The 16013-nt window shown below is 43.4% G+C and overlaps 1 protein-coding gene across 1 annotated transcript in view; it reads right to left on the bottom strand.

The window, feature by feature from the left end:
• Positions 1-10208, bottom strand: part of jarid2b (jumonji and AT-rich interaction domain containing 2b) — a 110311-nt gene extending 100103 nt beyond the window's left edge. Inside the window, exon 1 of the mRNA XM_024798392.2 lies at positions 9564-10208. Coding sequence (XP_024654160.2) covers positions 9564-9608 — 45 coding nt within the window. The 5' untranslated portion in view covers positions 9609-10208. The remainder of the gene's footprint in view (positions 1-9563) is intronic.
• Positions 10209-16013: the final 5805 nt, after the last annotated feature.

Genomic DNA, 16013 nt, shown 5'->3' with positions numbered 1-16013 from the left:
CAAACATGGGCTAATCTTAAATTTCACACACAACTCACAATATTATTTTTGGTGGCATACAGTTGGGTTTTGGTGCCCATGCATGAAATCTGACTCAACTTTGACACATAAAGACAGGAGTGACAGCTGCAAATTTAAATACAGCTACAGCACTGCACACATACAAATCTCAAGAAGTGAGAAAAGCAAGGAAAAAAAAAGAAGAAGAATGAAACCATCTCCTGGAAAATGGAACTATTCTGCAGAGAGTAGATCTACTCTATTGATTAACGGTGAAATTATGTAATAAGGCAGCAGTTCTCCACCACTTGGGTCTCCAGACAGGAATTTTTTAAAGCAAACGAAATAACAATCGTCATAAGTGACCGAGCGCTATGACTAACATGAAATTCCACTCTTGATTTCTGTGACTGAATGACGGGGTGCTTGCTCAAAGTGAAAGTGTCTGTCAATAATGTTTAAAGCAAAGAAAGGGCTTACGGTCAAGAAATAAGGCATTGTCAGAAATTGTGAAAGCCTAACCGTTTCCTATGACTATCGCAGCTTACGGAATATAATCATAAGATCTGTGTAATACAAGAAAAAGGATGAGTAAACAACAGAACAGCGAAAAGTACATTTTCTATTCTAAAGAAAGAGTTGGTTACTGCTGCGCTACTTTCTCTGTTTTCCTCCATAGTCTCACAATTTCATCTGCAGCAGAGTCTTTAGTCTCAATTTTAAAATTTCTATTTTTAAAACTATTCTACTGACTTGTGTTGAAACAAAAAATTTTAAAAAAGTTTTCCCTTCTCAACTACATGTTCTCAGTTTCACAAAAAATTGATTACTCATATTACTGCAAGACAAATCGAGTAACTTCCCCAGAATGCAGCCGCGATCCTGATGCTTTAACAACAACCTAAAGAGAAAAAAAAACAAGAAGTCGTTTGCTCAGAAATAGTGTCTGCGTGTCACTTTCTATAAGCCGGGGGTGGGAGGTTCAAGTCCCCACCTTTCGTGCACGTAAAGCTACACATCACACGCATAGCCAAGGGGGAGGGGGGGTTAACCTCTTGCTCTTTGGCTTGTCATTAATGTTTATCCAGAATTTGTTTCTACATTACTCATTACAGTGTGTGAAAGTCGTCATTCTGCATCTGTGACAATCTGGCTCAGTTACCTCATTTCCTTTCCACATCCTCAAACAATTACATCTTTTAAATAGACACACACACACACACACACACACACACACAACAAACATAGAGGTTTACATCAGCAAAGAGCTTCAGTCTGAAGGAGCAGGCCTTGCCTTTAACCAAGATCACCATGGATATTCTACTTGAAATGGTGCCTAATTTGATTATTGTTATCCTCCTGGATTTCTTCTCTCTGACGATCACAGGTTGCACATTCCAGAGCCCACTTCTCTCACTTCTCTCTCTCTCTCCCTCCCTCCCTCCCTCCCTCCCCCGGGCCTTGTAACGTTTGATCCGGGGCCAGGGGGAGGCCGGCCAGACATTCAGCCCAGAGTCTGGCGCCCTCTCCTCAGTGTACCATGCACTATAGCTCCCTGCTGCGCGGCCTGGAGGAAATCATGCAGCTACGAGAATTGTAAAAGCCCTCATCTATTGAGCAGAGGTTAAAACAGGGGGAACAATGCCTTTGACTCACATTCTGCTTCCCTCTGTGGAAAGCCTTAAAAAGCACCTTAGAGAGAAGAAAAAAAAAAAAATCAATGGGCAAAAGAAAGGAAAGAAAAGTCGATATTACTTCAACTTATCTATTCATACCCTTCTTAAACATGTTTTCCATTTGTGGGAATAGAAAAAAAAAAAAAAAAAAGATTCATGTGACTATTTAATAAAAAAAAATGTGAAAGATTTACCAACTGTGGCATCACAACCCCCGGAGACTCGGACTACATGCCCTCGTGCGTGTATGTTTGAGCGCTGCGTTTGTGTCGGGCTGGGCGCTCACACAGATGTGTCGTATCAAACTGTAAGAAGACTGCGAAGTTTTCTTTGGCAGTGCAAATCAAAACAAAGCAGATGGAGGAATGCAAGATGTAAGAGGAAGAGCTCCGAAACTACCAACAACCTAAACGTGTCGCTGAGCAGTCTGGCCTTTCTAACAAATTATTCTCATATGCAACACACACACACACACACACACACACACACACACACACACAGAAGACAAGGAAACAGATTCCAACAATGCACGGGCTCCTCCTCTGCAGCTCCTCTGCAATTTCACAGCTAGGCGTGGAGAAAAGAAAAAAAAAAAAAAAAAAAGAAAGGGTCCCCTTCCTTATTCTCCTTGTCCTCGGTGTCTTAACAGAAAACTCCCCGATGCCTCTCTATCTCCAAAGCTGTGCTGAGTAATCGAGCAAATGAGCTGAGAGGGAGGAGGGTGAGAGATCGAAGTGGAACAGATTCAAAAATTCCACTCTGTATTCCATTATAAGACATGATGGGAGCCGGGATAATGTGATGTTTTTTTGTAAGAGAATGTGGGTGCAGGAAGGACGCACTGAGGAGGAATGAGCATTTCACCTGCAAATCAAGTTTATCCTGCCGCTACCTTCCTCATCCCTCCTGTTCTCGCACATCCGTGCTGACAAGGGAACCGGGCACATCCGACAGCTCAGGAGCAGGAGCCACAACACGGACCCCTCCCCTCCCCAAAGACTGCGTTTCAGCACAGAAACATGTTCGGCTCCACTCCTCTACATACTGTTTGAACTGTTGCAAGAAGAGGGCCAGATGCAGTTAACACCTCTTCTGTGAGCAGACATTTTGCTCTAAAGATCAAGTCAAGATTTAGACTCGCTGTTCTGTCTCTACATATTCCCCCCCACACCCCAGTAAACCCCCGTTAAAAAAAAAATTCTGCAAGAGCTTAAAAATAGAGATTAAGCAGCAACACTGGCCACCCAGCCACTCTGCTCCAATGGCTCATTACGCCACATGACTAGGAGGGGAGGGATCTGCCATCCTGAATTAAGGCCTCCCCCTCATGAGAGGCCAAATGCTTGGTTATTTAAAATAAATAAATAAATGGGTTATATTTGAGTGCTCTTTAACTGAGGGAAGGTCACCGACCCATGCACGTTTGAGAGCTACAAATGGCTACAATGGGAATAAAAGGGATAAATGTAACTTTAAAAAAAAATTACAAAAAAAAAACAAAAAACAAAACAAAAAACAAAACACTGGAGTGAGGGGAAAAAAGATTTAATGAGAGAGCAATGTGTAAGCCAAGTGAGCACCGTGCCAAAGAGGGGTCTAAATAGTGTGACCAGTGGCTTGTTAGCAGAAAGAGACAAGCTGCTCTATCTATCATAAAAGAGTGATTCATAGATTACTGTGCTTAGCAGAAAGCTTGCGAGACTGTAAACGCATAACAAGAACAGCTATGAATGTACACTTCATGGTAAGCGTGAACAGGATTCCCGGAGCGGTATCTGATGACACTGTGCAACCAGCTATCTTTACAGAAAACACGATACGTCTGCATTCAAAAAGGAAGCCCAGGGATTTCCTCATCTGAACCGGCTCGGCCGAGATATTTCGTGAAGTCGTGCGCGCGGCCGTGCGGGCGACGAGAGAAACGGTGATATTCCAGGCAGAAAGCTAAGGGGAGGAACGGAGGATCGATAGTGACTGAGCCTCTGCTCTTGTTGCTTCATCCTCCCCTGAGGCGTAATTCACTGGATGTTTAAAAAGGCGACGGGAGTCACAATAGGGGATCAGATGGGATTGACCACGGGATGAAAATGTGAGGAGTGTTTATTAAACTGATGCGGTCGAGATGAAAAGCGGGGAGAAGGTGAGCGCAGATCGGTCAAGAGGCGCGCACGATGGTCATTAAAAGCTAATGCCGGTGTGAGCGACAGCGGCTCGGTGATTCCAGAGAGCATAGATTAAAAAGGCTGCGCTGGAAACAAAAGCAATCGTAGGTAATGTGAAAAGAAGGCACCTGACAGAGCTCGGAGGATGATATCATGACCGATAATAATTTACATCCTCCTGTGGATGAATGTCCTTCGCTGGCCTTCTTAGGGCCAAGGCCAAACCAAAGACAAAGCTAAAGTGTTGATTCAGCTTCACGGGGATCCTGAACGGATAAGCTGTGGCAAACACACACACACACACACACACACACACACACACACCCCCCACTCGGGGGCTGACCAGCTGTCTCACACTCCCCTCCCCAAAATCTCCATCCAAACCTAGAGGGGCAGGAGGAAATAAATCACTCAAATGAAGATGCACACAGAGGGAACGCAAGTAGTGTACGTCACACACACACCTCTATCTGTATGAGCTCTCCACTACTGCAGTGTGTCCAACTACTGGACTGTTTCCTCCTAAAAGACACACCTACGCAGGCTTATGCGCACTACACCTGACCAAAATACACACACACACACACACACACACACACACACACACACACACACACACACAAGTATAACAAGGAGCGTCACACCCAGTTTTATTTCACTGCTCTTGCAAATAGCTCGAGCCGCTGATACCCACGAAACGCGTCGAGGTTGGTTTTAAAACCAGTTTATCTCACCTACTGACTGCAGGTGTACACCTAAAGACCTTTGCCTGTGCGTGTCTGTGAGTGCGTGCATCAGTGCCAGCAAAGAGCCGGAGATTGTGCTCGGTGCCAACAGCTGATAAGAGAAAAGGTCGTGTTGCATAACAGGAGTTTGTGCTTTGCGCGCCTGTGACATAATGGAGTAGGAAAGGGATGCAGGGAAGAAGGGGAGCGAAGGCAGAGGGAGGTAATGGGTACGAAGGGGTTTATGTTAGAGGAAGTAGCCGAGCTACCTTGGCATTAGAAGGCCGCTGAACACCTTTCGCCGATCCAAATTGAAGCCGGCAACTCACAGAACGCTTTATAATGATGCCGTAAACTCTCCACTGGCAAAGCAGACTTCATTTAAGCATAAAAGCCACACTGCCTTCTCATTTAAAGTGCAAACCTAATAAATACGTACATTTAAAAAAAAAAAAAAAAAAATCTAAAAGGAACGAAGAAGATTGGATTAAAATTAGGCTGGGCTAGCCAACTTCACTCCCAGAGATCTTTCTGGCAGCGCTTGTCAAGTTAGCAGGCCCTGTGAGAGGAAGGATGAGGCCAAAGGGATGTGAGGCTGGGCCTGCAGTGTGGGAAGGCTGCTTCTTCTCTTCTGCTTCAACACACAACTGTTCGCATGGGGACACATTAACTAACGCCTGGTGATGTTCACATACCTGCCAACTTCAGCTCTTGATACATATGGCTGTGTTTTGTATGTTTGTTTTTTTTTAGGCTTTGATTTCTCTGCGCAGTGCAAGCAGCACATAAAATCGCGATTTTGTTTCCTTCATTTTGCACTGTGTGCAAACTGCCAGTAATCTCCATGAGGACTTTTATATTTTGCTGGCAGTTGCTTTTATGCCATGCTGTTACAACCTGGCAATGCAATAAAAGCAGGTCCAGGTTTTATTTTGCCCCCCTATCGGTGAATGTAAAAACAAAACAATACAATAAAGGAGAGTAATGATAGTTTCAGATTAAAAGAACCCCCCTCCATTGCTTTTCATTCGATCCCACCCAAAATGCTGCCATTTCAATCCTCACCTTACCCCCCCGTCCTCACGTTCGTGGAAAATATATGGGAAGCACCTTCACAGAAGTGGTTGCGTGGAACTCAACTGTAGTAAACAGTAAAATAAACAGGCAGTAAAATGTCGCTCTTGCCACGGTACACTTTGCTTTTGCCCCCGTAGTCATAGTGACAGAGAGGTTGGAAAGTGAACCCTGCCATGTTGCACACGTGAGGAGAAGAGAGCTCATGAAAGGAGAATTTGCATTGAAACATAAGGTTAAATGAACCGCACTGAGGCTCAGGCACGGTGAAAAAACAACCCTGTGACCCTCTCTTCATGGTCCTACATGAGGCCCACATTTCATTTGGACAGCTCAAGAACGAGAGAGAGAGAGAGCGAGGCCGAAAGACTGGGGGGGGATAAAGAGAGGAAGGAGGAGGGAGAGTCTGTGCCTTTGCACTCCCCCATTCTTGCCATGCTCTCTATTTTTGTTTCCTCTTTTTGTGCGTGCTCGACGCACACACTCACAGTGCAATGGATTTTCAACTTGGCCCTCATCAGTTGTGCGCCTGATGAAACAAACACTGACAGCCTCTTTACATTTGTAAAGGCCCCTGCAGCAGCTGTGCTTGTCCCACACACACACACACACACACACACACACACACACACACACACACACACACACACACACACACACACACACTCACAGAATCGGAGGCCTAGCCCCTGCTGGGGCCTACAGGAAGAGCAGACTCTGCACAAAATGGCCTGACTGCACTGAGCAGCTACTCTCGCTTACAACACTCACACACACACCAACACAGTGTGTCATGTTTCGTTAGACAGGACAAGTCTGCCACACATTAGTGATACCTCAGCCATTACACAGAGCTGACCCCTGGCTCAAGAAGGCGCCAACAAATAAGAAAATAAACCTACAAAAATAGATTTTTCTTCGCTGACATGAAAGCAGGAGACAGGTGAGCTTGTCCTCTGGATTTGTTCTCTCCACACTGGCGTTTGCAATCCCTGTGGGAAATGATGATCGCCCTGCATTGTTTCGTTTTGCTTTTTTTCCCAAAAGAACTCGCTCACTTCACTATTTTGAAATCGTTTGTGACCGTTGAATCTTCAGTGTCATTCGCAGACAGCGGGCGTTCATCGGGTGCAGAAGGCAAGGGTGGCAACCCGCACTCATGTTTCAGGGGGAAATGGTTAAGCCAAGCATGTATAATTGTCTTACGCTAATTACCGGGGGAGGGGTGGCTCACTAAGGGGCCAAGAGTCCTGTCTCAAAGCATTGGGGGGGGGAGCTGGGCCTTGACGAGCTGGACTCCTCCAGGTTTTTGTAAATGCGTTTGGGGGCCTAGTTTGGTTCGGGCCAAACATTATGCATTGACTGCAGCTGCAGAAAACACATGACAGATGTGAGACACATGCACACAAAAACACACATAGCACTGGGATGTGCATCCTGCAGTCAAGCAGCCCCCATCCCAAAGTCCAGATGCTTTGTCACCAGAGCTAATACTACAACGAGTTATTAAAAGGCTAAATTTATTTATTTATTTTAAAACCCTTCCAGTTTTAGAAAGCCTGAAACTGGCTGGCCACAATGCAATGCCTCAATTTTAGACGGGGACTTTTATATCAGTTAGTCATAATTTCTACAGCACATCCTGTTTCCTCAGTTCAGGGAGAAGCTTACACATAAGCGGATCCGATCAAAAACGTGTCATCTTTGCAACACTCATCCCACTATTACAGCACAAACGTGCACACACGCGCACAGCAGAATTTATGGTCAGTTAACATCAATGTAACTGAAACTATCCGGTCACGCTCAGAGGAAGATTGTGTCAGAAAGAGCACTTTATTTCTGTAATATTCACGTAGTAGTGAAGTTCCAAAAAAAAAAAGGAAAAAAAAGCCTGAGCTGCAATGAATAACCGGCACTTATTGAGTCTTTGCTAAAGATGACTCTCCTTTATGTTGCTTTCCAGCAATGTTGATGCCAGCAACAATAATTTATCAGTGATGGGTCAGTGACATAATGCCCTACTTTTCCAACACTTATTCATAGGACACAAGGGGATACCCTAAAAAAATAAAAAATAGACAAAAAACAAACAACCAAAGTGTCCTTAATAATTCTCTGCACTTGTTGCGGGGCAAACAAAAAGCTCACGAGCAAATGCACGGACGCAGACCCCCCAATTGTTCACACAGACCTGTTGCTCGGTTTGGCCCTTTGCAACACTTTTTGAGACTATGATTTTGAACGCACCCTGCTCCAAAAAAATAAATAAATAACAATAAATTATAGAAGAAGTGCACACTTTTATAGGTGTAGTCCACATGGCGTTTAAGTGAGGATGGGTTTTGGAGGGAGGGGGGTGTGTTTAGCTCTGCTGACTTCAGTCAGTCGAGCATTAGCGCACGTGAGATGCCTCGTGCCTCGTGCAAATAAAGGCAACAATGTGTCCGGTGGGCGCACAGCAACAATCTATACATCAACGAAGTGCAAAAAAATAAAGTATATATTTTTTTTTGGGGGGCTAAAGTACAAGCACACTGCGAGATTAAAGTCTTTGTTTAGGTCACGCAGATGGACCGCTATAGCGAGACTGTAATTAAAGCCAGGGCCGAGCTGGACTAGCTCCTGGTTTCACAGCCCCTTCCTCCTCTACAAAATTCACCAGTGTTACTTGCAGGGACACACACAGAGAGAGAGAGAGGGAGAAAATGGTCGCTTCATACATGAACCTCTGCAATGCGACTGAACACAGTCTCTTTAAAAAGATGGAACCGCTTAGAAACACTTGTCTCAAACATGTCCACCAAGTAGTGTAGCGTTAAACCGAATTAAGCAGCCGAGGAGGACCTAAAGGCTAGTTAGCTATCGCCTCTCCCAACACCTCCCGTAGTATAGCAAAGGAGAGAGAGAGAGAGAGAGAGAGAGAGAGAGAGAGAGAGAGAGAAATGGAGTTATCCCCTCAGCGAGCTGCTGCAATATCTGCTCCTTCTCAGAGGTCACACGAAGACCTGCCAAAATCGTCGACACCGGCGCTGGACTTGACTTGTACAACGGCGGTAAAAGCCGAGGGCAGGCGTGTAGCAAACAAACAAACCCAGGAGTGTGCCCGCAGCGTTTCGAGAGGTGGAAATTGAATGAAAATGCCTAATCGCATGACCCCCTTTTTCCTGCTGCACGGAGAAAATTAAAGAGCCACAACAGTCCGCGAAACATGTCGGTTTGTCAGCCCCACGCCAAAAACACACACACAGAGATATATATACACCCTGCGCCAGGACTGTAACACTTAGCCACCCATAGACTCGAGCATGAGGACGGGTTATAGTAAGCCATATATTCCGAAATGCTCAGCATGGGACGAAATGAAGTCGCAATAGCCGAGCCATGGCCGACAGGCTCGTCTTCACGACTCTGAGTAGCAAGAAACGGCTAGCGAACAAAAGCGTATTCTGGGAAACTGTTTGCCAAGTCTTTTAATTTAAAACCTTTTAGGGGCCTTGTAGCACAGCCGAAGCATGCTATGCACAAAATCACGGGTTTAAACCGGCCAAAATAAGCGAAGCAATCCCCCTTCACTGCTACAACCAGCACCACTAAAGCACCCGATGTTCAAATAGCCTAAAACATGGTCGGTGTCGAAGAAACGCTGCAGCAGACGTTGAATAAACATTGCTGTCTCTTTAAATTAAAAAAGGAAAGAAGAAGACATGTTATTGTTAACACGTCGAGGCAACTTAAAGGCGTTACATTTTGGAGGATATTTGACCCAAATGGAGCCCAGGCTGCATGATGGTAACCTTCACCAGCCCGTGATGGAAAGTTTATGCGTTTTCATCAAGGCGAGCAAAGGCAAACTTGAATAGAGCCGATATCAGTGAGCATTTCTGGCAATAATAATAATAATAAAAATACCAGCGTTCACTTACATATTTCTTTTGGATGATATTCCTCTTAGGTCGTTCCTTGCTCATTATGCAATCCCCCAAAAATGTTTGGCTATAGAGAGAATGGCCACATGAATTTCTTTCTTTGACTATCGCTTCTCCCGGAGCTCCAAAGGACGATTTAAATCCCCGGCTCTGTAAGGAAAAGCTTGCTGGCTTTGCAGAATCCTCCTTCGGTGTTTCCCCGTTTGAAGAATTCGGATTAAATCCCCCGGAAATATATATATCTATATATACAGATGTATATATATAAATATATATATTCAAGAGTCGACGACGAACAGAGACGGACTGAAGCCAAACTCACTTGGGGATAACATAGTCAAAACAAATGCACAACAATAAGTTCCATTCGCTCCGACAGCTCGGCTTCTCGTCTCTGCGCACTCGCTCCCGGCTCCTTTCAAATGCATGAATGTAGCTGTGGTGATGTCAGAAAAGTTACATCTTGTTTGAGGCGACGAGACATCGAGAAATAAATAAAATTACAAAATAAAACGTTAGGTGTCACGTCGCTTTCCTTTTTTCCCTTTCTTTTGGAGGGGGGCTGGAGCCTGAGGTCGTCGACAGATCCAGCGGCACTGCTGTGCTTACCGAGAGCAGCTCCTTTCTTTCACTGCCTCCGCCTCCTCGCACAACACCGCCACCATCAGCGGCAACTTTAAAAAATTCTCGAGAGACAACCCCGAGCACGTAGCCCTGCTAGATAAGCCTATACCGTGTTCTTTTACGGATTTATGGTGTGTTTGTGGTAATCGTAACAAGCATTTTTTTTTCTAGTAATCCTGCACTACATGGCGCGTTTAAAGTCCTATGCAGCAATAGCTTGCTAAGGTCATTTCGAGGAAACACCAGTGGTCACAATAAAGTTTATCTTCTTCTTTTTTAAAAAAAAAAATTACTCTTGTGTCTTGGTTTTGATGTTAAGACAGTTAGTTTTATGCTGCAGTTTTAATGGGATTTAACATTTCCACTAAGAAGTTGTTAGGGGACAAAAAGAAAAAGTGAGGGTTCCCTAACGCGAATTTGAATGCGAATGACTGCCCCCCTCCACTCCCACACCACAACCACACAACCTCAGAGCACGTGGTTAAACATTAAAGCTCGACCTGAATGGTGGGAGATGCTATACTTTTAGGAACTTTTCAACTGAGAAAAACTTATTGTTATAGAGAAGAGAGTTTCACGCCCAGTGTAATGATGTCACTGGTGCAGTTCCACAGAGCGACTTTGCAGACCAGCAAGAATAAAAGCATGATGTGATCTGAATGCATTAAGCAGCTTCATATTTTTAAAACTACATATACACATGCATGCATGTGTATATATTTTCAGATATGCTTTCTTGGATTCTTTTTAAAGCACTGTGTAGTGACTGTTAGCTGACTGGATGTCCTCATCCCCCTCAGTATCAGTGGGCTTGCTGTGGTATTACTCTAATGTACTGAGTGGGATGGTTGCTCCGTTTGAACCACAGAGGTAGAGGTAGTTAAAAGTAGTGTGTGTGTGTGTGTGTGTGTGTGTGTGTGTGTAGAGGGGGAGGGGATATTAAGATGAATATGCAGCTTTGTCTCCATGGTATACCCGAAGAGAACTCTAACTGTATAATGATGCTGCTTTTTTAAACTAGTTGTTACTGAGCAGTGCTGGTTCACTGAAAAGTGTGTTTAGGCCACCAGAATGGAAGAAATATTTCCACTACAGTTTTTTATTTTCTCCAAGAGATTCACTGCATTGTCCATAAAGCTTATTGATAGATGGCCTTGAAATTTGCTACAGAGCTCCACCGGGTCTGGAGGATGAATCCTTCAGACTTTTTTAATTCCTTTTTGCCTTTTTATATAACCAGCAGATGAACATTTTCTCTGAAATATGTCAACATATAAACAATGAGCTGGTGGTATTTCAAAGTGCACATAGGGGTGATCTGCTTAAGAAGTACTGGGTGGATTACAATCAGATTTGCTACATATATTCATTTCTCTCTGTGGAAGAACTGCAATAAATTTGTTTTTACCCAAGCAGAAACCTTGGGTAAAAACTACAAAAAGAGCTGGTCCCAATAAACAACCATGCTAGATTGGTCAGTTTTAAAGCAGAAAAAAACATAGTTACAGCCTGGCACAAAGAAAATGTTGCATTTTCTTAAAAAATCATGTTAAAGTTAAGACCAATCTATCAGCTGAATGCTGATAGATTCTCACTGGCCACTTCATTAGGTACACCTTGCTAGTACATTGGTGGAGCCCCTTTTACCTTCAGAAGTACCTTAACTCTTCGTGCCACAGATTCAATAAGGTGCTGGAAACATTCCTCTGAGATTGTGGTCCATACTGAGATGAGAGGATCACACAGGTGCACATTCATGATGGGAATCTCCCAGTTCACCACATTCCAAAGATACTCTATTGGACTGCAATAAGGGGACTGTGGCAGCCACTTGAGTAAAGCGAATCATTGTCCTGTTCAAGAAACCTGTTTGAAATCATTTAAGTTTTGTCTCACAATGCGGTAACCTGCTGGTAGCAGCCAACTGAAGATGGGTACACTGTGGTCATAAAGGGATGGACATCATCAGTGGGTTTAAATGATACTCAGTTGGTGCTAAGTAGTCTCCATTATACCATTATTACACCACCACTAACAAAATCCTGAAATATGAGGCGGTGGATCCATGCTTTCATGTTGTATACAGCATTCTTGACCCTACCTCAAATGTTGAGGCAGAAATCGAGACTCAGTTTTCGTGCCCTGTGTGAATTTTTGCCTCAGTTTCCTATTCTTAGCTCAGAGGAATGGCACCCACTGTGGTCCTTTGCTGCTGTACTCCGTCTGCTTTTTTTCTCTTCTTGGGACCATTTTCTTTAAACCCTAGAGATGGTTGCATGGGAAAATCCGAGCAGATCAGCGTTTTCTGAGTTAGTCAGACCACCCCATCTGGCTTCAACAGCCATGCCACGTTCAAAATCACTTAAATCAACAAGTCATGTTGACCATGTCTACATGCTCAGATGCACTGAGTTGCTGCCATGTGATTAACTCATTAGATATTTGCATTAACAAGCACTTGTTAATGAAGTGGCTGGTGAGTCTATGCACGCCATGCTTGTATGTTTTACTGATCCATTTTACAGATCCAGGTTTGTTGCAAGTTAGCAACCATGCGCTAACACTTCTGATCCAAATATGGTAACTTCTGGCTTCAGAGAACCACATGGCAACAGCTACACCACTGAAGCGTCAAAAAGAGGTATGGCAAAGTCCCGGTGGCTATGTCCATCTTTTATATACAGTCTTTAGTGTTTCCCATAAGCCACTGCTGCAGCATGAGTAACAAGTTGGCACTGACTCAAAGTACAATTGAGTTTGATTCTCTAACTGAGCTACTAGTATGGGAGCCACCTCTACCACTTGTGAAAGTTACAGTTGGTGGTATCTATCTTATTTGCCTGCACCCAAATTACGTATTAGGACATATCTGCGTGGGCTCTCTGGCACAAGTCAGATAGTACACTGGGTGGGGTTTGAACATGCAGGCAAATGTCAGCAGAAAGTGTTGCTTTAGTTAAACCTAGCAATTAACCTCATAGTTCAGCATTATCAAAGCAGACAGCACATGCAAGTTAATGTATTGAGATGTGAGCCCTTTCATCTGCGGGTGATTATTTATTAGTCTTTGAATGCCTGTTCTCCTCAAGCTCGCCTCCAGAATTAGACCCAGGTCCATCCCAGTACACATACTGTATGCGTTACTGGGTTTGGTTGGTTAGATATACAACAACTCAAAGAGTTAACAGTGGCACACACATTTAGACTTACATTCACAACTACAGGCATGTTTTTACTTTCCAACTCTTTGCCCTGGTGTTTGCACGTACGCGTACAAGTAAGAAATCCTAAAAGAAGATTCAGCATGTCCCCAAATCACGTAAAAGCTGAAGTATAAACAATCACCAGCATCCAAATGATCATGCTGATTTCATTATCATTCATGTAATGGGGAGGAGCTATTGATTCCTGTCCTCTGTTTGATGTAGATTCAGCGTAACGCACCAAATGATCAAAGCGCCGAACTTACCCTCAAATGCACGAACAAAGACGCCAAATCAATAGTCCACGGATCAATAATTCTAAGCATGGTTTGTAGATGACATGATATTTATGTATTCCCCCCACCTTTCAGTCTCGACCCCTATTCCAGTTCTGCTGATAGGAATATGTGGATAGAAGGGATAATAGTAGCTGCTGATCATGTGCACTTTTATTTTATATGCGTTTAAAATCACATTTTGTCTAATCAATCATGTCTACAGCGTCATGGACATGAATGCGATTTTGAGACAAGACTATGTAAGCTGCCTTTAGCCCCCCCCCCCCCCCCCGTCACCTGCACTCTCCGGAGGGGGGGTTATCGGGGTCTTCTGCCCTGCTGGTGCTGACATTTAGGCCCACATGAATCAATAAGACAAGCTGAGGAAGGATGCCTGAATTTCGCAGCGGTCGACCTCACAGTTCACATTTAGCCCACGGGCAGAAGGGTTGCAGGCTCTTCTCTAGACATTTTTAGCCTGATTTTTTTCCCCTATGTGCAGACCTGTAATATGCGGTTTTCAAATCTTCTTGTTTGCACAATATTTCAAATGTATATATTTATATATCATAACTGGGAAGTTCGGTAAAATGTGTCGTGGGTGTGCTCATAGCACAGATATGTTAAACACTAGTGGTCTGAGTGCATGAAAGCATCTGCAGCACAATTGTTGCTATAGTTAACAAAAATGAAACTTTAAAACTAAAACTAGATGTAAAACATTTGAACTATTTCATAGAAATTAAGACAAAATAAAAACTAACTGAACTATATGGACACTTTCGCTCTTTTGCCTTCAGAACTGCTTTAATTCCTAATGGCACAGATTCATCAAGGTGCCAGAAACAATGCTCAGAGATTTTGGTCTATATTGATGTGGTAACGTCATACACCAAGAGGTGCTCTGTAATCTATGTTCAAGAGACCAGTCTGAGCTTTGAATTGAATTGAATTGAAATTTATTTCAGTCAACAACAACAACAACAACAGATTATAATTTTACATAAAAGTACTCAAACAGAAACCGAAAAAGGAATAGGCTGAAGCCTTATGGCTTATACTTATCCTATCCCTTACCCCCAGCTTTGTGAGATGATATGTTATCATGGTATGTTATAAATAACTCATCTGTGAAGCTTCTTCTAGCCAGACTTAGCTGAAGAATCTGTTTTTAAAACTAAATGCAAAAAAGGTACCAGGGATAGCATTATCAGTTTGCGTGTTCTCTTAATTGCACAGAGACTTTAAAGATTTAAACTCACATGAGTCAGTTAAAAACAGGTTTACACCAAGTTCCTGTTTTGCAGCCAATAAAAAAAAAAAATCCTGAATCACATCACAAAACAAAGCAGAACAAAATCAAATGTGTAAAAACTATTTAAAAAAAACACCCCCAAAAATATATATGGCAAAGACATTTGTATATGTTTTGTGTGTGTTTACTTGTGTATACGTGTGTGATAGAGAAGGCCAGGGATTGATTAGAGCTTTCACTCTCAATGTGGTTAATTGCCCAGTGAGGCTTAGCAGACGGTGCTGGCTAGATTGATGTCCGATAGCCAAGAAGAGGGGGAGTCTGGGTGTGTTTGTGTGTGTGTGTGTGTGTGTGAGATGCAGGGAGGGAGGGTGGCGTGGGGGCAACAAATCCCAAATTAATGTTGAAAGATTGAATGGTTAAATATCGCACACTATGGAAATAAACCCAAAGGAGTTTCCTTTCAAATAAAAGAGAGGGAAAAAAAATCCTTGTAATCACATCTGCTGAAAAATAAAGGGAGATGTACTGAAATGGGAAAAAAAGAAAGAGCCATGTCACCTTTTGTTTTGTTCAGCGCTAAAATAGCTCGAAGATCCCTTTGGGATCAGTTTGACGACATCTTGATGTTTTCATCTCTCCTCGGTTCCTCTGAACTTGCTTAATCTTTAAAAGCAATAGTTTCGTTCTGGCGCCGGATCAAGCGGCTCAAATCCTCGTTAATCTATCTCTGTCTTTAAGTAGATATTAGTGGGCTTGCCAGAATGGCTAAAACATCTCAAATGGAGCTAGATTTTAATCTTATGGTCAAAAGTTCCTGGAAGTTGAAAAGGAGGAGATATGTATGTAAGGAGGGCCGGAGTTATCTAGCTGTGTGTGATAGCGTGGGGCAGCTACAAGCAAGTGTCAGGGCTGGCAGGGTGTCTGAGGAAGCAGTAAACTCATGGATGGCTTATACGGTCCTCTGCTTTTCACACAGGGTATTGAATCTCTAAGTAATACGAGCACCGGGGATATTGAATAGCGCATGTAAAAGAAAAAGAGGAAGAGAAGAATAAGGAATAAGGAGAAAGGAGACAACAAAAAG

The sequence above is a fragment of the Maylandia zebra genome, linkage group LG22, assembly GCF_041146795.1.
Source record: "Maylandia zebra isolate NMK-2024a linkage group LG22, Mzebra_GT3a, whole genome shotgun sequence".
NCBI classification, from domain to species: domain Eukaryota; kingdom Metazoa; phylum Chordata; class Actinopteri; order Cichliformes; family Cichlidae; genus Maylandia; species Maylandia zebra.
Note: the sequence above shows the minus strand (reverse complement) of the source record. Positions and strands in the feature narration are given on the sequence as shown.